The sequence below is a fragment of the Ostrinia nubilalis genome, chromosome 9 (genome assembly GCF_963855985.1).
Source record: "Ostrinia nubilalis chromosome 9, ilOstNubi1.1, whole genome shotgun sequence".
In the NCBI taxonomy this organism is placed as follows: domain Eukaryota; kingdom Metazoa; phylum Arthropoda; class Insecta; order Lepidoptera; family Crambidae; genus Ostrinia; species Ostrinia nubilalis.
In genome coordinates this window covers 1,642,056-1,665,427 of record NC_087096.1, presented here as the reverse complement: position 1 = coordinate 1,665,427, position 23,372 = coordinate 1,642,056, and the positions used below count along the sequence as shown (strand labels likewise).

The window sequence follows — 23,372 nt, the reverse complement described above, 5'->3', positions numbered from 1 at the left end:
AAAATTGTTGAATGAAGTTTCAAGAATGGAAATAATAAAAGTAATTTTCCATGGTCAAGTCAACTTTACATTCTGCAAGTCACGAATTCTAATTACTTCTTACATCACAACCTGAAAACATATTACAGCAGGTTTCAATGTGGAGTCGGTTACGTAAACTGCTATGATTTTTAATGTGACTCCATTGAAATTCTAAAATTAGTCGCGAGTAAAAAGTATTCAAAATGACCAGTCAAAAGACACAATACAAACTTTCACCATAAGACGAAGTCTGCTGACGTAAGTTTAGCTTTGAAAACATCCTAATACTTTAACATTCCTATAAGCCGAGTTGAGAACGATATTATATTGACTCAATACTCGCTACTTAGCGATTCTAAGGCGTTGGCTACTAATCGTATAATAACCAATTTGGATAGTATGAATTCCTTGTAGTTTAATATTTTAGAAGCCAGAACTGGCCCGTATTATTATTGCCCTATTAATATTAGTTAGATTTCGACGAATAAAATAGTTTTCTTCTTTTTACTCGTAAAACGAACCTTTGTCCAATGCCTCAATTACAGCTACAACAACTTCGAAGTTATGTCTTCAGTTATGTTATGTCCAGTATTGTAATGCCACAGTATTGTCACAATCCAATAAAACGCAGTTTGTTTCATAACCAATAAGTTGTGTCTCATCGCGGATCAGGAAGCGCGCGCGCACACCACACGCAACCGTGATGCATGACTTGATACAGCATAGTCATTTGCTTCACACATTATGGAGTCAGACGATATCAGTGCTAGCAGTAATTCGTATTATTTCAAACAAAAGACGTCCACTGCTGGACAAAGGCTTTCCACAGAGTTTCTAAAGCGACCGATCCCGCGCTTGCATCGAGGGTCTTCCCGCGAGCCAGATTCGTCAGTCCACTGAGAGCCTATCAATAATAGAGAAACACGATTTGTCTTCTACGAGTATTAACTAAACAAAAAGGTTTAGACCAGTGGTTCTTAACCGGTGGTCCGCGGACCACTGGTATGGTCTGGTCTGTCCGTGGTCCCTGGAGGCATTCCAAGTGGTCCACGATGTGCACTTGCACACCTTGGTCAAAACCACTTTTAACTGATTTTTTCAGTCAAACTGATTTTGACCGATTATAACAAGACAGAAATTTGGTGAAATGGTCCCTCATGAATTCGTTCGTTCGTTCGTTCGTTTCAGCCAAATGACGTCCACTGCTGGACAAATGCCTCCCCCAAGGTTTTCTACAATGAACGGTCCTGCGCTGCCCGCATCCAGGCTCTTCCCGCGACGTTTACCAGATCGTCGGAACCGGATCGCCCGTGGTCGCCACTCGAGAACTTTCCTGCCCCAATGGCCATCGTCTCTACGAGCTATGTGCCCCGGCCACTGCCACTTGATTTTAGCAATTCTGCGAGCTATGTCGGTTACTTTGGTTCTCCTGCGGATCTCCTCATTTCTGATTCGATCACGCAGGGAAACTCCGAGCGTAGCCCGCTCCATCGCCCTTTGGGTGACCTTGAGCCTTCTTATGAGGCCCATAGTAAGCGACCCTCATGACTTAAAGGTTAAGAACTACTGGTTTAGACTGACGTCTACACAAAACAGAAAAAAAGCATCCTATTGAGCTTACTAAGTTAAAGAAGAAGATGAAATCTGCAGTTTAAAAAACATTACATGATTTTCATATTGCTACGAACATTAAAATCAATGAAGCCTTATGTAACAGTTACTTCAAGCTAAAGTATAATTTGTTATTTTGCTTTGTTGGATATAATAATGTGATAACTATTACGAGTAACCAGCGATGCACTGATTTTTACTTTTTTTAGTAATTAGGTAATTTAGTTTGTTCAAAGTCAAAGTCAAAATTTTCTTTATTTGTTTAGACTAATAAATAGTTCTTATAAATCGTCATTTTGCTCTTAAGGAGCCTCTACATGTCTCATAATCTTTTTACCCTACCAGCGCTTCGAGACCAACATTTGGCAAGTGCTGAGAAGAGGCACCGCAACAAACTCAGTCACCACTGTCTGCCGGTTAATATAAATAAATAGAAAAAGCAGTAGTAGGTATATTTGATTCAGGAGCTGTTCACTGTTATGTTATACATAATGTTATTTGATGAGTTTTATAAAAAATAGTTCATCGCCAGTTACTTTAAATATTTAATTTATCCCATTATTATTCTATGAAAAATAAAAATATACATAAGTTGAAGCAACTCTTACTTAAGAGGTAAAGGTATACATGTGAACAACCGTGTTAACATGCACCAGGCACAGATCTTGGTGATTAATTCGCTGGCACTTAAGTATTATAATTAACTTTCCTTCACTTCATTGCACAACTCGTGTAACTTTCATTTACGCGGATATTCCGTCAGTAATAAAACTGTACAGGAAAAATACCAAAAATAAAATACGTAATTTACGAGCTATAATATTATTACTACCTGTGCTCGCGACTTCGTACGCGTGAAAATATGTAGGTATAAGTTGAATAATATTTCGTGTCTTTGCAACATTTTCCCTATTGGCTGTAGGGTGATGTTTATAGCTTAAAAACTTCCTCGATAAATGGGTTATCCAACACAAAAATAATTAAAACTCAATAGTGGTTCCTGACATTAGCGCGTTCAGTAAATAAACAAACAAACTCTTCAGCTGTATAATATTAGTATTCCTAGATTTGTTTGGACGGAAAATAAAAGTCATTCTACTCTCAACTCTCTGCATGATATTGCATAAAAGAAAATCTTGCACACAAATAAATAAGATATTAACTTGTGATTATAGTAGGTACCTACTATACTAGACCCACAATGATAAATCTATCCTATTAGATCAACTACACACAAACAAATAACTATGAAGTTACAAAAGAAATAATAATAAAGAACAGATGGTTCTTGTTTTTGTTCAACAACAATTCAGCTAGTAGAGAAAGTACATAAATCCAATCAGATACGAAACCAAGGTGGTTGCTAAAACACCGAAAGCTGACAACTTTTTGCGGTTTTCTTAAAGATTACTAAACCCGATTGGGATGTTAATAAGAATCCGCGGCGAAGGCGTCGAGGCAAATTAATGAATTGCGGCCAATTTTCTGACATTGTGACACTCGTAATGCACCAATAGTTGCAGCTGTACAGAAAGAATGACGAATGATTGACAGTCACAGTGTCAGAGTTACCAAATGTTGTATTACATTATGAGCCACTACATACGTCTGACTTGTCCCGAGTTTATTACGTTTCTTTCATGAATAGATTCCAAAAATATTTGGACTTATACGCTAATGGGGCGTAGCATGAATGTTACAATGTATAAAGGGTCTCTAGAGTCTAGACAATGTAACATACTCGTATTTGTGACAAATTCAATGTCAGTGTCTGTACAAAGAGTGAACTTAATGCTAATAGCTTTCTCAGCAAGTCAACTGTTGGGTCATGCAGATCTGTATGTGTGGTACCAACAGGTTAAAAAACACTACAACCTGCATCGCACGTGCGCACATCGCAAATGCTGCAACGCATTAAGTTTCGTTATAAATGGCGAATTCAAAGATTCTTTTTGTAGATAATTGTCTGATTATTACCAAAACAAATAATCTCCGCCGGTGGCCGCGTACTTTTGCATCAGATTGTCACGCTCCAATACGCGGCCGATGCGTTGTTTTGTCAAATTATTACGATCATGTCGCTTTACAAGAATCGAAATATAGTTGAAGAATATTACATTGTGTTTTTATATTTTTATTGTTACATTTAAAGACATTTTATTATACAAGATCAAAAAAATATTGGGAATGTAGAGACATTTATTTTAGTGAGAACCCTTCTCTCGAAGAATGTTCATACAAAGAAACATATGGCGGTGAAATCATTTTTACCGCAACAAAACTGAATAATTTTATTCGAGGTTCTCTCGTATGAAATAGGAAGAAGAAACAAGAGCATAATGTTAGTTATGAGTACATTTAAGTTAAGAGAAACTGACGGCATAAGAGTGCACTTAAAAGTTATTACTAGTGTAGAGCTATTTAAGATAAATAAATTACCGGTAGACAGCAGAAACACAAAATTCCAGGTTGTAAAGTAGATGAAAATTTAATTTCACCTAGTGCATAACGAAAACCTTATCTTAAGAGGAAAGTCTTATAAAACTTGTTATAAAAGCATAATAATAATGTAGAAAACATAAACGGCGAACAATAGATTACAAAGAACTTCCCACGCGGCCATAATCTCCAACGATTCTGGTGAAAACTTCCAAACCAGTTTAGTTTCTACACGCAATAAACATCAAAACAGAGCTATCTTGAGTTCGGTAAATGTGAATTATGCATACTAAATTATAATGATACTACTGGGACCGTCAAATCTTCCATATCCACCACAACCAGTTGTGTTTCCGATGCCATATCTCGCGAGCACAGTAGAGATGGACTTGGTAGTCTCCATAGAGATATAGAGAGATGAATACGAAACTCACACATTCACACACACAACGTAATAAAAAATGTGCTCATTATCCACTGCGGTATCAGTACTCAACGTTCGAATAATCTTTAGTACTACGCAAGCAACGTAAACCATTTACATTATGACGTCGCTGCTGTCATTATTGCTGTCACGAGCAATGTGTTCTGTTTTTGGGCATATTGCTGCGACACCGGCCCCGCCCCCTTATCACATCTCCCTTTAGTTTCTGTGATCTTTGGTAGACTCCCTTTTATGGCAACAAGTGGAACATCCAAATTCGTATTGAGTACCGTCTAGAAAGTCGTAATTTATCATCGCGTTACACTTCACTGCACATTATTTCTAGATGTCAATAATATCAAGTATAAATAATAATTATCAAGTAGTAATAAGATTAATTACCGTAATTTCAATCAAAATCGATAAAAGTATATTACCTACCAGAATGAAATCAATTAGTTTATGAATTTCACTTTTAGTGGCTTGAATATTTCATTCTGTATTTTTATTTATTAATAATTTTGTAGAATATTTTATAATAATTATCTAATCATCTCTACATTGCACTGCAATACTACTGCCCTTTATAAATCAAGCCTTATTTTATATAATTTGTTCTGTTCTTTAGAATAATTCTCCAATTTAATTCTACAAATTATTCGGAAAAATAGATAACTAACGCCCGTATTCAGTGAGGATATGTGAGGACTCACAGTGCGCGTGGACGCACAGGGTTACACACGAACCAATCGCAGAGCTCTATTCAACGCTGTGCGTTCAATTTGCTGCTTCTCTTTACGTAAGCATCGTTTGTGAATACGAGTGTAAGGAATTTTCTCAAAAACTACAATTTATCGGATAAATAGAGAAACTTAGCAACAGAACATACCGACTACAAGTTTATTACGTATCGCTTTTGATACTGTCCGCGACCGGTCCGTCGAGACTCGAGAAAGTACTCACTTCGGAACTATCACCGCTTGCTATGTAATTTTCTATTTCTACAATCGTTGAAGCTTTACTGCGATTGAATCGAATTATTTTATTTTATTTCACTTAATTAGTTCAGAACCAATTATGTGCTAAGTTTCATTTATCGCCTATTATACAGGGTGATTTTTCAATCAGTGTCCAAATTTTTAGGAGCGACTCAGAATCAGTAACTTAAGTAATCGATTTCCGTAAAAAAAACTTAAAGATAGATTTTTTTTCTTATTTTTCCTAAAGCAGTCATGACTATGTCTACCCTAGGGCGTCGGCTTATCATTGAATTTTGGAGAATTTTGGGACACGGTGTATTAGCAGTCCAATGCTGGATAAAAGTCTCCCCAATATGGTAATAGATAATTTGCTCTGTCCTCCACAATCCACATGTTGCATTTGGGACACCAACGTAATTAGAGGATACTAATTGCAAGATTAATGATAATTTTATTAATTGACGAGAAAGTGTTAGTAGATAAGCTTTATGAACTTGACTCTCAATGATAGTGTCAAAGGCCTAAAGGTCACATGTTAATTAGTATTTAGGTGTAAATTAGCAGTCATTAGGCCTGTAAAAGTCTATTAAACTAATAAAATAATGGGAAAGTTCTTTATCTTGCATCTGTAGTACTGTACTGTGTCTTAAAATTATCGCTTTGCGACTCCATGTACGAAGTTAAAAAAAATACACGAGATACAGGCCGAAAATCGACAAAACCATTTTAAAAATAAAAAATGGTCTGTCTAAAAAACAAGTTATACTTTTTACTAATTTTCGAAATTCGAATCGAATTAATAAAATGCTACATTCTTAATAAGGTTTAGACAAATTGAGACTCATTGAAACGAACGTTCAATATTTAATTCAGACTATTGTATCTAGATCCAAATATTACCTAGAACATTCACACCCGTATTCACAATCGATGCTTGCTTAAGTGAAATCGAACGCACAGCGTTGAATAGAGTTCTGTGATTGGTTCGTGTGTCAGTCCTCGCGCACTGTCAGACCTCATAGTAATGTAATACAGGCGTCAAACTCGAAAGTGCAGCGTTTTATTGCAAAACTATCAATAGAAATGAGTCGAAGTCGATCATATTCATGGTGGCATATTTATCTGATGGAGATCGAACGTTTCCATGGTGACAGACAGACATGGCGCGGGTCAGGTATTGAGGGGTTACATGGGGTGGGGGTGGGGGTGGGGGAGTTTCCACGAGCCACTGTTGTTGGGGGATTAAATTCCACCTGTTTCCACATCACTATACAAAACATATTTTGGTAACGTACATTTTGCTGTATTTTCCTTTATGGCAACTCGTGGAGGCTGAGTATTGTTCAGGCGTTTATTTTCAGCACTTGCCAAATGTTTGTCTCGAAGTGTTGGACTCCAAAAGTAATGAAAACAAAAATTTAAAAGTTATTTGTAGAAGTTACCTAATTTATTTTTTAGACGTTTATAAGCGCCGAATCTTGGTCAAAATTGAATAATGGTAAACTATTTTTTGAATTTTTTCAGAGTTCAAGCTCTACCAAATTAAGAACAATTTATCTCTAAATCACTAGAAGTGTTTGTTTTTTATAAGTCCTGCAATCCCTCATGGTAAGCTAAAATATGTTTGTGTTAAAAGAAGTGATTTTAACACAGCAGTCTAGCACGGCAGGGTTGCAACCCGCGTTCCTTGGATCTCGATTCGGCCAGTCTGACGTCGAAACCATTGGGTTAATGTTGCTTTTTATATAGATCTGACGCTTTGTTTTCTACGGCCAATGCGTAATGGAATTTTTACGCAATTTGCTGATTAGTTTCAATGTCAACTCAAAATCAATATGTCTAGACGAAGCTGCGCGAGCTTACGCCTACAATGAATTCCGACATTTTTAAAAGCTCTTATAATACTTCTTTACTTCAGGTATAATTAATTATTGATGGAATATTTGGTGGCTTATTGGCCCACACTTTATGTGGGAGAGCGCTTTATTAAGCCAAGTGCCCGAGCTTTCAGACCTTTTGTAAGGTGAAATAAGTAAATAAATGAGTTAAGCTCTATCAATTTCGTTGAACAAGTTTCATTTACTTAGGTGTTTTTTAAAAAACTGTTATTTTCGTCACATTTCAAAACTTATCAGAACTATTTCGTTCCTAGTAAAACAGCCATTTTCAATTAGATGGACATTACGAATGCTAATTGCCTAGCCTTTGTCATCAACCACAGGACCCGCAACTGAATGCCGATTTGACTTTGAAAATCGATTTGTTCCACGACCAATCGATTCGATGGCTTTCCGCTGCACCCGGCGTTTGTCAACGAGCGGTGCTTGCGACACGAGGCGGTGAAGAAGTGGTAGTATTTGAACGCGCGCGCGTTCCCCCACGAGACAGTACTGCGCCGGCGCAATGGCGGCGCGACGCGCGCTGACAGCTTCGCGCGCCAAATTCAAAAACGCGGTCTAGTCATTCCAAATTTAAAATTTCTTTTTAATCTTCAAGACTGACGGAGCTATGGAAACTTCTCTTCTGACTGACCAGTGACGTGACAGTGACTGTGTGACAAAATGACAGTGACGTGACTTGACTTATGGATTGACTGACTTTAAAATGACTAATTGGACTTAATTAAGGTTTGTATTAATTTTAATACCTACAAGTACAATTAAGTTTAAGTATTTAGATAAATAATTCAATGTCGCACTAATTTACCTGGACGTGACGATTAAATTGGGTTCGATTTCCCGCCAAACTCGAAAGTTTAATTTGTATTAAGTCCAGGATTTTTATAATAATAATATTAATTTTTGTTCAAAAATTAAAATTACTATAATCACCAAAACAAAATTATACTAAGGATCCGTAAAGAGCCCAAACAAAAAAAAATAAAAGCTCTATGCATAACTAGTTAAATCATTAAGTTTTCAAAAGCTATTACCCAATTTCCGTTCAAAAATTAAAATAATTGACTCAAAACCATAACAATCAAATACTAATAATCCATGATGAATTCCATGGGGTTACGTTTTCGACAGGGAGAGCCAACTTACCAATTTCTTAAAATTTCAAGTCATTTGTTTTATAACTTCCTTATGCCTTAACAGACAGACATACCTACCTAACTAAAGCCTAATTTACTAATAAAATATCTCGAAACGCTCACTAGGTTATAATTAAACAAGTATATCATACAGAAGTCAACACCAATTATTAAAAGCATCATCAATTATAAATAAAAATCAATATAGTCTTTCTTCTTACAAGTCTTCAAGTTATGATTACGTATCACGCACGATGTAAGCGAAAGCATTAATTACAATTTACAACCATATCAAAAGCTTGGTAAGCATTCGTTATTTTCTCACACTTGTCTCTATTATTGAGGAAAAATCGTCTATTTCTTAGCTAAAGCTTTTTTATCATTCGTTCAAAGAACAAACATAGTCTTTTTACGCCATCGTTGTTTACACGCGAAGAAATATCTCCATTCAATATAATCTTATACTTGCATTACTTATTACACAACCCTAGAGAAAGTAAACAATAACCGCATTAATTCCCAAAGCTCTACAAACACTTTCGGTTATTTTCCCACACCGGCCTTAACCAATTAGTTAAATTATCGACGGTTAACGTCCGCTAACGGGCCGATATTGTTGTTACCGTCCGTTACGTATGAGCACGCGTAACGTGGCCCTGAGCGAAAGCAGCACTTTCGCTGCGCCCGCGCATGGGTGCGAATTATCAACGAGGTGTACTTAACAGTTTGTCAGATTTTTGTTGCAATGTAGAAAGAAAGAAAGATTTATTTATTACAATGGACATCACACAAATACAGGCAATTACATAGACATGACAGTCATGGCACATAATAATGGAAGGAGAAAAATAAAAACAAGAGTAATCTGAGCAGTGCCACCCATTCACCAACAAGATGCCCACTGCAACGGGACCCCACTCCGCATATGCCGTGGCCCACGGTGACGAAGGCCACGGCCAATATAGACCATATTACCTACATAAGGCTCGTTCCCGCAGCAATTCAGTTTTCCTGGTTCCAGTAATGCAGGGGATCCAAAACTGGACTGTTCGTGAACACACTGTGTGTTTGCAATTCAAATTACCAATATCTACGGTGCGGTTTTTGCGGGAACGGGAAACGGAATTTTCGTGTGAACGTTAATTTAAGTCTGAGTTGTACCACCTAACTTTAACCGTAACTATAACTACAACCGTTGTTTTTTGTATGGAGTTTGACAAACCGACGTTCGCGATCGTATCGGGCCGTATCGAGCGCATAAGGCGCCCGATCAGTGGCAAACCCAACTAGAGGGTTGCCCACCGCGGTGTTGGACCAAAGTCCAGCCTACCGCGGCGGGCTCACTCTAGTGGGCCCGATCGAGGGGACTACGGACGCGGCCTGATGGAGCCACGGTAGGCTCGGACCTCGGCTCAGGCCGTGTCCGGGGGACGGATAGGGAGTAAGATGGTGTAAGCCAGCCTTACTTACCTATGCTTGACCTATTGTTAACAGCGCTCGTCGATACTGTTATGAATCTCAAGGTCAAAGGGCAGGGCAATCAAATCAACTTTCAAAAGAGATTTACGGATTTTATTATAGGTTGAAAGACATTTTTATAATGTAGAGAGATCTGAATGAACTCTACCCACACGGTTGGTCAACTTGACAAGGTGGGCGCCATTTAAGTATAGGTAAACAGACTAAACAGTTTGTATGTACAAGTACAAAATTACAAGTTAGAATGAAAGTAAATATTGTTAATAAAGTTATTGAATTATAGCCTATTAAAGCTTAATTAATAAGATGTTTATTTACCTGCTATCTAAAAATTATTTCATGTATCTGTATTTAATATCCATAAATTTTTATAAGCTCTATAAAATATGTAAATAATTTCTATGTTTTAAATACTATTACCAGTAAAGCTTTCTAATTAGAATAATTTAATCAATAAAAATGTCTCGAAACGTAAGTTTCATAGAAAAATCTAAGACTACTACAATAAACTATTTTATGACTAGGATGTTGCTAAACGGATTTCTCTCAATTTCACGCGCATTTCTATATTGAATAAAATAAATTTGCTTTCACTGTTAATCATTTATTTTCGAACGACTAATCAGCTAGCCACAAATAATGCTTCAGTGCTCTATAATTTTCCAATTTATTTTGATTGTACATAAAATCAATTGATAAATAATATATTAAACCAAGTCTTTATCGAATACGAAGATGTTTTATGCTTTTAATGACGCTAATTACAGCACATTAATTAAATCAATAAGAAACTCATGTATCGCGTCCGAACCGGATCTAATTCTTATGTTATTGAATGTTTGCTTTAATAAATCATTTCCAATATGTTTCAGACAATAGTGATGATTATTTTAAAAGATTGTAATGAATTAATTGAATCTTGATGTATACGAATTGTACAAAGCTGTAAGAAACATTTGAAAAATTCAATTGCATTTTTGTCGATATTCACCGGTCAATGTCGGCATTAAAAAAGATTTAGCATTCATTAATTACTACAATTTAATTAAGATATTGACTTGGCAACTGATCGATAGCTATGATGCAATGAACATTGATCCTCTACAATAATTAAGTCTACTAATTAACTCTGTTAAACTATGTGTAAACGATATTTCTTCTAAGACCTTGTCGGATGTCTAGCTAAGGCCACGTTTTCTTATTCTTGATGTTTATATTTTAATGAGGCCATTTTTAGCAATACATTACCAACTAATTAGAATGTTAATTTAGCTACGCCAAATGATGCGACTTTTTTATCTCGATGCAATATTTGTGACCATAATAAGACAAGGCATTCTAAAGATTTAAATAGCCCGTGTACAACTAAAGAAAAAACGAAAAGAAAGAGTGTTACATAACGCATCCATTAGCGTCTGTTATACCACACGAGTCGACCACACGTGCCATAGTGGGACACCAATAACCGGCCAGCAGGCTTATTACAAAACAATATTCCCAACTTTCTCCAAGGCTAATACATAATTCATTGCCCCAAGCACCGAAAAGTCAAAGCGTCAACATTTATCAGTCTCCACTCTTATTTACGTTTACCTTTTCACTTTCATACTCATTAATAGCTAATTATGTAAAATGGTTGCTTCCCACAAGTTTATGGCAAGTTGGCGTCCACTTCCGCATCTTTTTAATGCGATTTACATAATTTGCTGCATGTTAATAAGTTAATCTAATATGGCAAAAGGGAAAGCGCATATTTTTGGTCTTTGTTCGCGAGTTTTTTAAACTTTGAGAACTATATTGTGTTTGAAGACAAAAGAAATATTAGCGAATTCAAGAAATACGTGATTTTTAGATATGTCTTATGTGCAATGTAAACGACCTACTTACAGTTATAATGGTTGATATAATTTATTTAGATAATACTCTCACTTTGAATAAACAAAATAACATTACAGACGAATTGAGAACCTCCTTCTTTTTCTCCTCCACCGACGTCAAAAAGGACGACCACGTCTCTCGTATTAGTGTAGATACATAAGTGGTAGTAAATAATAGTAACATTTCTGCAAATATCCGTGCGTGCGTCCACTACGTGGAGCCCATAAGACCTAACTTTAATCTTTGCATTCGGAAACCCACAAGAGGGTCTACTTCGTACATAACTAGTAAGAGTAACAGTATCTTAGATTGAACCTAACAGTAAGGAATTTAGATGAAACAACAAACCTGTAATGAAAACTATCTCTTGTCAACAGCACAGACAATGAGGAAGGTCTGGAGGGCCGCACGGAGGAGGCGCAGTTTCCGAGCGCGAGCGCACTGCGCCAGTCGCCGCTCATGCAGCACTGCCCTCTGCGGGGGGCCCCCAAGTGCCCCCCGGCCTCTAAGAGGTAACTTATAATATAGACTGGCTCCTAATACCCATCACTATACATCCACCAAAGCAGTTTCCAGCGATAAAGTAACGTATTACATAGGTACATGGGTCAATTTGCCTGAGCCAAAACTAAACGATCTTACGAGATAAATTAATTAAACAATTGACCCTGGAACAGATCATCCAGAAATAAAAAAAAATACTCATCATCGTGATTAATAAATATTGCTACAGTAACTCGTGTCATAAAATACATTTCCATTCATAACACGAATCCTGAAAAAGCTGAAAATATACATAGACATACATTGGGAAATTATGAAAAACTTTTTTCTTACCTGATCACTTTCACTTACCTGATCTCCGAAGTTAGAAGCCGCTGCTGCAGCTGAACCGCTTTTCGTTCTCCTTGTACTGCTTACAAACTTCACAGCAACACCAAACCTCCAAACACATTGACATAAAACTTTAACACAACTTTCACAACACAATCGTCTTTGAAAACACGGTTTATACATTGTTTTTTAAATTATCTCGTCCTTCAAAATTGCTACAATATTTCAGCAAAACACCGCACAGACATTGTAATTTTATTTATTTTTACTACCCGCCATGATAGAAATGAAAATACGATTATGACTTCTCAAGAGAAACAACGAGCTGTCAAGTTAACTTCATTCCATTTTTAAATTTCAATCAAACACCGCAAGTAAATAAATTCCAAATCAATTTTTGAAATTCGAACCAACATTCGAATTCCCAATGCGCACGAGTTGGCTGTATGAACGATATGCCTTTGCTCAAGAATTAAAACGCGCGCGCACGTGTAAAAAGGTTCGGCCAAACCAACGCGATCACACGCGATCAGGCTGATCGCGTGTGATCGCGTTGGTTTGGCCGAACCTTGACTTTATCACCGTGATATTATTTTTCTCTTTTACACTACACTTTTATAAAGAGAAAAAGAGAGACAACGTAGTTACTTATTTTATTCTTATCTACGAGTATGGAGATACTGTCACGGTGACAAGGCAGGTGCGCACGGGTGACTTATCATATTACGTCTCTCCTTTTCCATATGAAAACCGAGTAACTGAAATTTTCCGAAATACTTCTAGGTACCGGACCCACGATGGAACATGCAATAACCTGAACCGCCCTCGGTGGGGGTCGACCATGACGCCCGTCCAGCGATTCCTCTCCCCCTCCTACTCCGATGGTCTCCAAGCCCCCAGGATCTCGGTCTTCGGGTCCAAGCTCCCATCAGCTCGGGAGATCAGCGCCCTGGTCCACGCCAGCGAGAACGTGGAAAGTCCTAGTATTACCCACCTTTTAATGCAATGGGGACAGTTCTTAGACCACGATATCACCTCGTCTTCACAGTCGAGAGGGTTCAATGGATCGGTTCCGAGGTGCTGCAAGGACGGTGGAAGGGACTTTGTGCCCAAGGAGTTGATGGTAAACAATATCTTTAATTATTATCATTAAAGGACGAATTAATTTCGACTGGAAGACCATCTTAGGTCAAAAAGAATTTTTGGTACAAAAAGTATTTTTTCAGCATCCAGAATGCTTCCCCATATCAGTGCCAGCGTCAGACCCGTTCTACGGCCCCCGCGGGGTGCGGTGCCTGGACTTCGTGCGATCATCGCCGGCTCCTAGGGACGACTGCGCCCTTGGTTGGCGAGAGCAACTGAACCAAGTGTCCGCATACATCGATGGGTCACCTCTCTACGCCAGCTCAGCTAGACAGTCAGACAAACTCAGGCTCTTCAGGAATGGTAAGTGGCTAATTTACATGTCATTTTTGGTCAATAAGATCTATGCTTGTTGATCTTAATTTATTTGATGGAATTTTAAATAAATAACTTGAAAAAATCTAATTGCCTTTTGCCTTGTCGGGCGACTGCTTGAGTTAAGTACTTAGACATTGGGAGAACCTGTCGTAGAATATTTTTTTCATGATGGAATATTGAATATAAATTGCGTTTTAAAAAACTACAGGTCAAAATAACATAAAATTCAGTTCAACGTCCTAGTATTGGTTTATTCAGCACAAATAAAAAGATGAAACATTACAGGAATGCTTCAATACGGTCGAGTGCAGCAACGAAGACCGCTGTTACCACCAGAGAGGAAAGACGAGCTTTGCCGGGGAGGAGCCGTGTCCACCGACTGCTTCAAGTCCGGAGACGCCAGGGTCAACGAGCACCCGGGGCTGGTGGCTGCTCACATCGTCTGGTTAAGGCAGCACAATAGGTAAGGCACCAAAATGTAATAGGTACGAGTATCTACAACCTTTCGGTGCTAAAGCTTACTGACTATTATCAGAGTAGGTACATTTTTTGTAAAGGCGTCTATCATCTACAGTTTAGAGAGTAGAGACAGAGTTTAATAACGTACAGCCTTTTACCTTCATTGATCAGCATTTTGTGTCTTAAATTACGCCTTTAAGTTCCTAACTGTTTGCTTCATATTTTAGGATGGCTCAAGAACTAGCTCACCTAAACCCCCACTGGAGCGACGAAAAAATATACCAAGAAACCCGTAAAATCGTCGGCGCAATGGTCCAACACATCACGTATAGAGAATTCCTGCCAATAGTACTAGGTAAGTGAAATTCATTAAAAGTAGCTTATAAGAAATCCTAGATACTGGCATTCTTCGACTGATGATTACCTTCAATTTTATCCTACTGTCTCATATGTGGCTCTGGCCAGCGTGGGGATATCCCAATACCAAATGCTTCATTTGCCTCTGGTAAACTAGAAAGTTTCGTGCTCTTGTGTGATTATGATGATCTTTTCAACAGGTACCGAAGTGATGCGCCTGTTTGAGCTGGAGCCACTGAAGAAGGGGTACTTCAAGAACTACAACCCTAAGATAAATCCCAGTCCTGCCAGCTCCTTCGGATCCGCTGCGTTCAGGTTCGGCCACAGCCTCGTGCAGGGCACTATGGTGCGGTTCGACCGGTTCCATAGACCTCTCAATAATAGTAAGTGTAAATACGATCAACTTATACAATACACCAGACCTGAGTAAAAATAAATGCATATAACTCCGGAGAAATAAGTAGCAGAATATTTTTCACTTTCTATCTTTGCAAAATTCTATCAACAACGATGATTAGCTACAGAATTCAGTACTCGCAGTTCGCAAAACTAACGATGTTTTCTATTTTAAAGGAACTAATCATAAATGTACTTCCAGATGTATCCCTCCACAGCGAGCTGACAAACCCATCAAATATCTGGAGCATGGGAGCTGTGGACAGACTCCTTTTCGGCATGGTAAACCAGCCAATCCAAAAGCGGGACGAGTTCATCACTGCGGAACTGACCAATCACCTGTTCCAAACCCCACAATTTGATTTCGGTATGGACTTAGCTGCTATCAATATTCAAAGAGGAAGAGACCATGGGGTACCCTCGTACACCGCTTGGAGAGAGCCGTGTGGGCTGTCAGCGATTACGGAATTTGAAGATCTTTTCAGGGTAATGCCCGTAAGAGCTGCAAGAAGAATAAAAACTTTATACAGGTAATAAGATGAGATAAAATATTTTGTAACTAAAACCTTATTCGTGAACTTGACTAAAGTATGTTTTTATTTTCAGACACGTTGATGATATTGATCTGTTCACCGGGGGAATGGCTGAAAGACCTGTAGTCGGTGGGCTAGTTGGACCTACTTTCGCTTGTATAATAGCTCAGCAGTTCTCTAACCTCCGCAAAGGCGATCGATTCTGGTGAGTTAATGCTAATCTTAAAGTTTTAAATAATGTAAAACATATATTTAAGGACAAAGACAATTTATCTGTACATAAAATACGAATAAAACTAATCTCAATCGATCATAATGAAACATTTCTAAATTTCAGGTATGAAAATGGTGGATTTGATTCTTCATTTACACCAGCACAATTACAACAGATTCGCCGAATTTCTTTCGCCCAAGTTCTTTGTCGTACACTAGATACAATCGAAAGCATCCAGCCGTTTGTTTTTCTGTCACACGACAACCCCGACAATGAAAGAATTTCGTGCCAAAACGGACTACTCAATAACTTTGACTTATCACCCTGGGTGGAAATACACTCTGACTCAAACAACGACATAAGTAAATCGGACGACTTTAAGACTAGTACTGAAAAACCTAAGAAAACTAAACCTACGACAACTGTAAGACCCACGACTAAAAAGCCTCAAAAGATAGCAACTGCTGCGTCGAACATAATAAATGAGAAGAAACCAAAACCAGCAAATGTTAATAAAACTCAAAACACAAAACCAAAGCCTACTAACACGACTGCAAAGGACAAAGACAATTTGACTAACAAGAACGTGACTGCTGCTATTAACAAACTAAACATGACTACCAAAATTGACGATAAACTTGACTTTAAGAACAAAAGCCGACGCTACGAAAACAGTGACAAACATGACACACGACGTAATGACAAACCAGAAAAGACTTACGACTACGACTATGACGAGGAAGATGACTCTGACGTACAACATGTGCAATCAGTAGTTGTTAACAACTTGCCACACAAAAGACCCTACCACAGGCCTGTTATAACTGTAACTGAAAACGTTAACAAATACACATACCTCATCAACTATGTACCTAGAGCGACGGAATCATGGCGAAAGACCACTAGAAGACCACAATATGACGGAGACGTAGTTAAAGTGACTTACCAGACTTACGACGACACATATCGACGTCCAAATAAACCGCACTACTACAATAACCGCGACAAAAACACTAATAACAATGACTATGACTACTACAGAAATAACAGACCAACACACACTACTAACAGGGAAAATGTACATTCTTCTGCTAGGTCTAACGACGACGATATCCTGACTACGACTAAAACTAAACCGACTAACGACAAACCTGACAAAAACGTTGACCAAATATCTACTTCGACTGACAATTTATACAAACTTGTGACTTTTGGGTATGTAGGAACGTACAAAGGAGACATGACCAATGACAAATTAACACTTAAAGACAAAACAGAGACCGACAAGAAACCAGGCGTGATTAGCAAAGACTTCTCGACTTACGAAACTAAAAGATTTGACAATGACGACGGACATAATAGCGACACAAAACTATCGACATTCTTCCTTTACGAGACAGCAACTAGGCCATACGGCAACTTACATAGACCGACTAGAAGACACGACGACTCCCAAAACTCGCATGGAAACACTGACAAATATTACTATATCAGAAACGTGCTGCATAAATACAGTGACGCTGAAACTCCAGCAACTGACAAGACTGTAGAAGTGACTAAAGATATTTTGAGAGAGAATTACAACAACCCTGGTTTGCCGAGTAATGATGACGTTGAGGAAAGATCTTCACCGAATAAGATGGCTTTACTGGATGAGATCGAGTCAAAGGCAGCCAGTCCGGCAAAACAGAAGACCAAGACAAAAAAGCCTGCAGACAGTGCGAAAACCCCTTCAGTAGCTTTCCAAGTCATACCTAGTGAAAATAGGTAAATACAAACTTTATAATAAATGCTTGGATAGGCAATCCTTTCTGCAAATCTACACAAAAATAAATCTGTACCTGTTCGCATCTTTTCACCAAAACCATTATAACCACAGAATCCCTTAATTTTGTTTTCTTTTTCAGTCCATCCAACTGGGCCGTGTATGAAGAAAACGCTGAAATTCCTGAGGAGCTTCCAAACCGCATGCCCTCCATCAAAGTGGACCCGTACTCGTTAAAGGAGATCCCCAGACCCTTAGATCTGAACCTGATGAGACGGCGACGACCTGGAAAATTTTGATAGCAAATTAAGATTAGATAATATAATTGATCAAAGGTGCAGATAAAATGATAGTTAGAAAGTATACGTATTGGGCAATTGGTATTAGAAAAGATAAATTGTTACATAATTTGCCTGATGGTCATAAAACTTACAGAACCGACTGAACTTTATAGAGACAAAAACTTTTTGATAACTTTTAACAAAGACTAATTGCATTTATAATAGTACAACACAATAAGTACCAATAATTGGACATTTGGACGTAGAAAAATTTAGGGTAATTAAAAAAACATAATGACTTGAAAACAACGTGACTTAACTTACATATGACGCAAGGACGTGACTTTTTTGACTGAAGTATGACGACTTGAAACTGACTGTGACAGACTTAAAAGGAATTCCTACTTATGATTAGAGATGTGCCGCTGAGAAAGTTCTCGTTCCCGGCAATATTCCCAGTGAGAATATTCTCGAGAACCGAGAACGCTCCCGGGAATATTCTCAGTGTTCTCGATAGCATACATTTAGTTTTAATTTTAATATTGTTGTTTATATGTGATATTATTTGTAATGTTTCGAAACTGGGCGTTAAGACTAGTCATTATAAACAATGCATGACACGTGTGAGTGAGATATTGCTGTCTTGCTCACTCTTTTCGTGGCGAACGCGTACCGCGGCTTTAGGACTCGGCTACGGTATTTGAACATCAGTGTGCCTCTGAGTTTTAAGGCCCTTGCCACCCCAGCGGATTGCAAGCGGATTCAAAGCGGATTTAAAGCGGATTCAAAGCGGATTTAAAGTGGATTCAAAGCGGATTTAAAGCGGAGCGGCAACCCAACGGAGACGCCGCGTAAAAATATCGTGAAGCTTCCCGAAGGCTGCCCAGCCGAGCTGGATTCGATGATTGATCTTTTTTCGAAGTTGAACCTACCTAACTGGACTGTTTGTCCCAGGTATACATTATTGTCAACAACTTCGAGTGTAGAGTCTCCAGCTTTTAGAGGATTGGGTGCAACACGGTCTTTAGACATGATTTTTAAATCTTGTCCATGTTCATTTTGAGACCCACTCGTTTAGAGACTCTAATGAGGCCTTCGAGCATTGTGCCTAAATCGTCCACGATCTCGGCCATGACTACGATATCGTCTGTTATCTGGGCGATGTGCTTGCCGTTGATATTTATGCTGAATCCGCTCTAGCCCAGAAGCTTAAAAACATCTTCAAGGGCGATGGTGATGACGTCTCCCTGTCTCACTGCAACGCGCTGCAACTGGATAGGTTTCGGGTCCTGATCTTGAAACGGACTGTCACTGAGGCGTATTTGTACAAGACTTTCAACACTTTAATGTATCGATAGTCAATTTGGCACAGTTGGAGAGACTGCAGCACTGCCCATGTTTCGCACTCGAAGGCTTTCTCATAGTTCACAAATGCAAAGCGGCTGATTATACTCCTTGATCTTCCGTATAATCTGCCGTAGCGTATATTATTATGGTCTATGGTACTAAAGCCTTTTCGGAAACCGGCTTGTTCGGGGGGCCGAAAGTCGTCGAGCCTGCTAGCGTGACAATTCGTAATGACTATCGAAAACAGCTTGTAGATATGGCTCCGAAGCGAAATGGGTCTATAATTCTTCAACAAGGTCTTGTCGCCTTTTTTGAAGATGAGTATCACCAATTCACCATACTTCTTTGCCGTGCCGTATGTGTTATTCCCTTGAGGATGACGGAATCGAGCAGCTTCTGAAAAGCCTTTAGTACCGGCGTTCCGCCTGCTTTCAGAAGCTGATCACGGTGCCTTGTTGTTTTTCAGCTGTTTGAGAACCATTCTAATCTCTTACAGAAGATCAATCTAGCTAGCACGTATTTTATATAAAAATGTGTCAAATGATCCGTCAGACAGGCTATCCACAACTTATCCAGAAGTGGCGAAACAGGCCCTTACTAAGCGATTGTGAAATATGCCCTTAATGTCAAATAAGAATAATTTAAAAAACTAAAAACACGCTTTTAATTACTAACAGCACCAAAAGGCCAAAAATCATCAGGACCCTGGACATCATCTAGCATTAGAGTGCTCAAAAAGACAAATTCAACGAACCCAACTCGATGAGTTTCCGCAGTTTCGTTTAGGAGTTCCTATGGCCACCTCCTGACTCCATCATTAGGACCCTGGACATTATCTAGCACTTAAAGATCTCGAAAAGACAAATCCAATGAACCCAAACTCGATGGATTCCGCCGTTTCGTTTAGGAATTCCTTTGGCCACCTACCAGTCCCTTCATCAGACCAGCTGGTACCACAATATTGTATTGTCATCTTATCTACATAATATAATTGTCAAGTTTCATGATGATACAAGACTTAGAAGTGCTTGTAATTCAGATTCTAAGATTCCATTACATAGTTAGTTACATACACGACGACCTAATAAAAGCGTGTTAAAAACGAAAAAATGGACAGTTACAATATTTAATTACGTGTTAAAAGAAATTTCTGTCATCGTACATATCATTAAAACGCCATTTCACGACGAAAAAAATAAAATATAATAAACGTGCAGTTGCCGAGAATATTGCCGAGAAAGTTCCCGAGAATATTCTCGGGAACACTGGGAATATAGCCTTTCACTGCAAATAGAGTGTATTGTTTAATATACACTTATCTGTCGACTTAATTTAATGCTATTTTACTTATGAAAGTTTGTTTATTTCCATTTGAAAAACATGATTCTCAACCTTTCTCACTTAGGAGAACGCTCCCGGGAGCGCTCCCGAGAATATTCTCAGTAGGGAGAGCGTTCTCGGGAACGGCACATCAATACTTATGATTATGACTTTCATTCGCAACTCGACTAGATACAGACATAATTAGACTTTTAATACACCAAAAAACAGTAGCCTATGGTTGACACAACAAATAACTGACGACAATTAAACCATGACAGTACAAATTACGATTTAAGCAATATTGTGATTTGATTACGACTAAAATCAAATGTGAATATGTGAACTTACAATCCATTGTTTGGTTATACATTCACCAATACTACATCATTAGACATCGACGCCGACCTGTTTACAGATTGACTTTATTGACTGACTGAACAGTTTGACTATAATTACTGACTGATACTCGAAAATAACTGTATAATTTAGGAACCTGTATCTGATGCATGTTGGCAATTGCATTGTTTACACTATACCTACTACTCGTACGTATATGACTGATGGATATGACATTCGTTGTACCTTTAAACTACTTATTGATAGACTGACACAAACTTTTGACATTGGAATGATGCTTATGACATTGACTATACATATCGTCAAATAAAGCTTGACTAAAGTAGCTACATAATGAAAGACTGACACAAACTTTTGACATTGACTCTACTACTACTATTTAAACAGTAACTAGACACTTCTGATAATGACTGTACACAAGTTAATGACTGACACTCAACTTTATGAATAGGTGTGTCTGTAGGTAGACAATTATTGTAACAGTCGTGATTCTCGTGATCGTGATCATTTTTGTAATCGCTACAATACTACCTACCTACATATTTTATTTAATATTCATAAAATTTTATTGCTCAAGATTTTTACATTGCAGCGGCTCTGGATTAAATTTTAATAATGACTAGAATTTGACTACCGATACAAACATTGTGTCGTACTTACAGATTTCTTTGAGACTGATTGAATGATTTTAGAAAAGTTAACTTTATGACCACATTGATATTAAATAGGCTACATAATCATATTTAGACCTTATAGACAAGACTTTAACCCTTAATTTGACTTTGTCCGGTAGGGCGGACACTAACTTTAGAAACCAAGTAGGGGGTGTTGTAAATGTTATTTTTATTTTATTCTACAATATTATTGTTTTATAACCTCTGAAAAAGTTTGTAGAAAGTTAACTTTGACGTTCGCAACACTGTATCTGTCAGTCGCGAACAAAATGTCAGCGAAGAGATAGTCATCTGTTTTCGATAAGGTAAATTATTATTTATTTCAGTGTTTTGCTGTTAAAAGCTCATTGTTTTTGCAATTTGTTTAACAATAATACGTGTATGATAATGTTTAGCTGAAATTCATAACATTTTATACATGTTTTGGTGTTTTTTTACTCGCTTGATCTCTTTGTCCGGCACAGCGGACATTGTCAATTACTCACTGATATTCATAAAACAACTTTGTCCGCTGTGGCGGACATAGTCAAATTTAGTTTGTTTTGCGGTTATGGGTGTTTTCTTATGTTTTTTTTTGTTTTTCATTTGTCTGAGGCATGCGCGTGCTTCAAGAATATTGGCTTTAGTCCCTAGAACCCGCTTTCTCAGACGCAAGTGAGAAATCTGATACCGATTTTGAAATGCTTGATAATAATGTGCTTCTACTAACTCAAACTATTTTCACCTGCACCCTCTATCGAAATGATAATGATATGATCTCTCTCTAATATAAATATTAGCTTTAGCTTCTCTTATAACGTTGCAGGTATTGTCAAAAAAAAACAGTGGTGTTCTACATAAAGTTTCAAACGCGCCTTTGCTTTGTGATGGGCAAAAATGCAAGAAACTGTTTTTAGATTTCCATACCAAATGATTGTTTTTTGTGTTCGTTTTTAATGTTACGCTTAATTACTTACTTAATTTTTCTTGCCAAAACACCAATTTCCAAGGTGTTTTATTCTCAATACTATAAAAATTCTTAATAAAATTAGTTTATAACGAAGTTTTTTTATTTATCCCCTATTTGCCAATGTCCGCCACGGCGAACATTCAAATCTACTCGTTATTTATGACGTCTTTGGCAGTGTCCGCTGTGACGGACACGAATTTTCCCAACTCTGGGAAATGCAGGATTTTTTTTCATATTTTTTTAAAAGTTCTTAGCATACCCTTGATGCCTTACATTCATCAAACTCATGTATTTCAATTTTTTATGTCGTTGCCAAATGAAGGGTTAACTTTAATATGTGACTTATAAGAACAGACTAAATCAGATAAAGACAAGAATAACTGACTGACCACTACTGAAAAGACTTATTATGCTCCTAAATAACATTAACAACGATCTCTATTTACTAGCTAGAATAAGTTAAATCATTGTTTTAGTTTTGAAAGTTTAATAAGTGTAATCATTTACTATTATTATTCAAATGACTGACAGATTCTGATTATACTTTTTTCTATTA

General features: G+C 37.8%; 1 protein-coding gene across 1 annotated transcript in view; it reads left to right on the top strand.

Annotated features, from left to right (window-relative positions):
* Positions 1-23,286, top strand: part of LOC135074365 (uncharacterized) — a 61,211-nt gene extending 37,925 nt beyond the window's left edge. Inside the window, exons 4-13 of the mRNA XM_063968629.1 lie at positions 12,244-12,378; positions 13,484-13,823; positions 13,927-14,146; positions 14,447-14,624; positions 14,848-14,975; positions 15,178-15,360; positions 15,576-15,903; positions 15,980-16,111; positions 16,244-17,887; positions 18,028-23,286. Coding sequence (XP_063824699.1) covers positions 12,244-12,378; positions 13,484-13,823; positions 13,927-14,146; positions 14,447-14,624; positions 14,848-14,975; positions 15,178-15,360; positions 15,576-15,903; positions 15,980-16,111; positions 16,244-17,887; positions 18,028-18,184 — 3,445 coding nt within the window. The 3' untranslated portion in view covers positions 18,185-23,286. The remainder of the gene's footprint in view (positions 1-12,243; positions 12,379-13,483; positions 13,824-13,926; positions 14,147-14,446; positions 14,625-14,847; positions 14,976-15,177; positions 15,361-15,575; positions 15,904-15,979; positions 16,112-16,243; positions 17,888-18,027) is intronic.
* Positions 23,287-23,372: the final 86 nt, after the last annotated feature.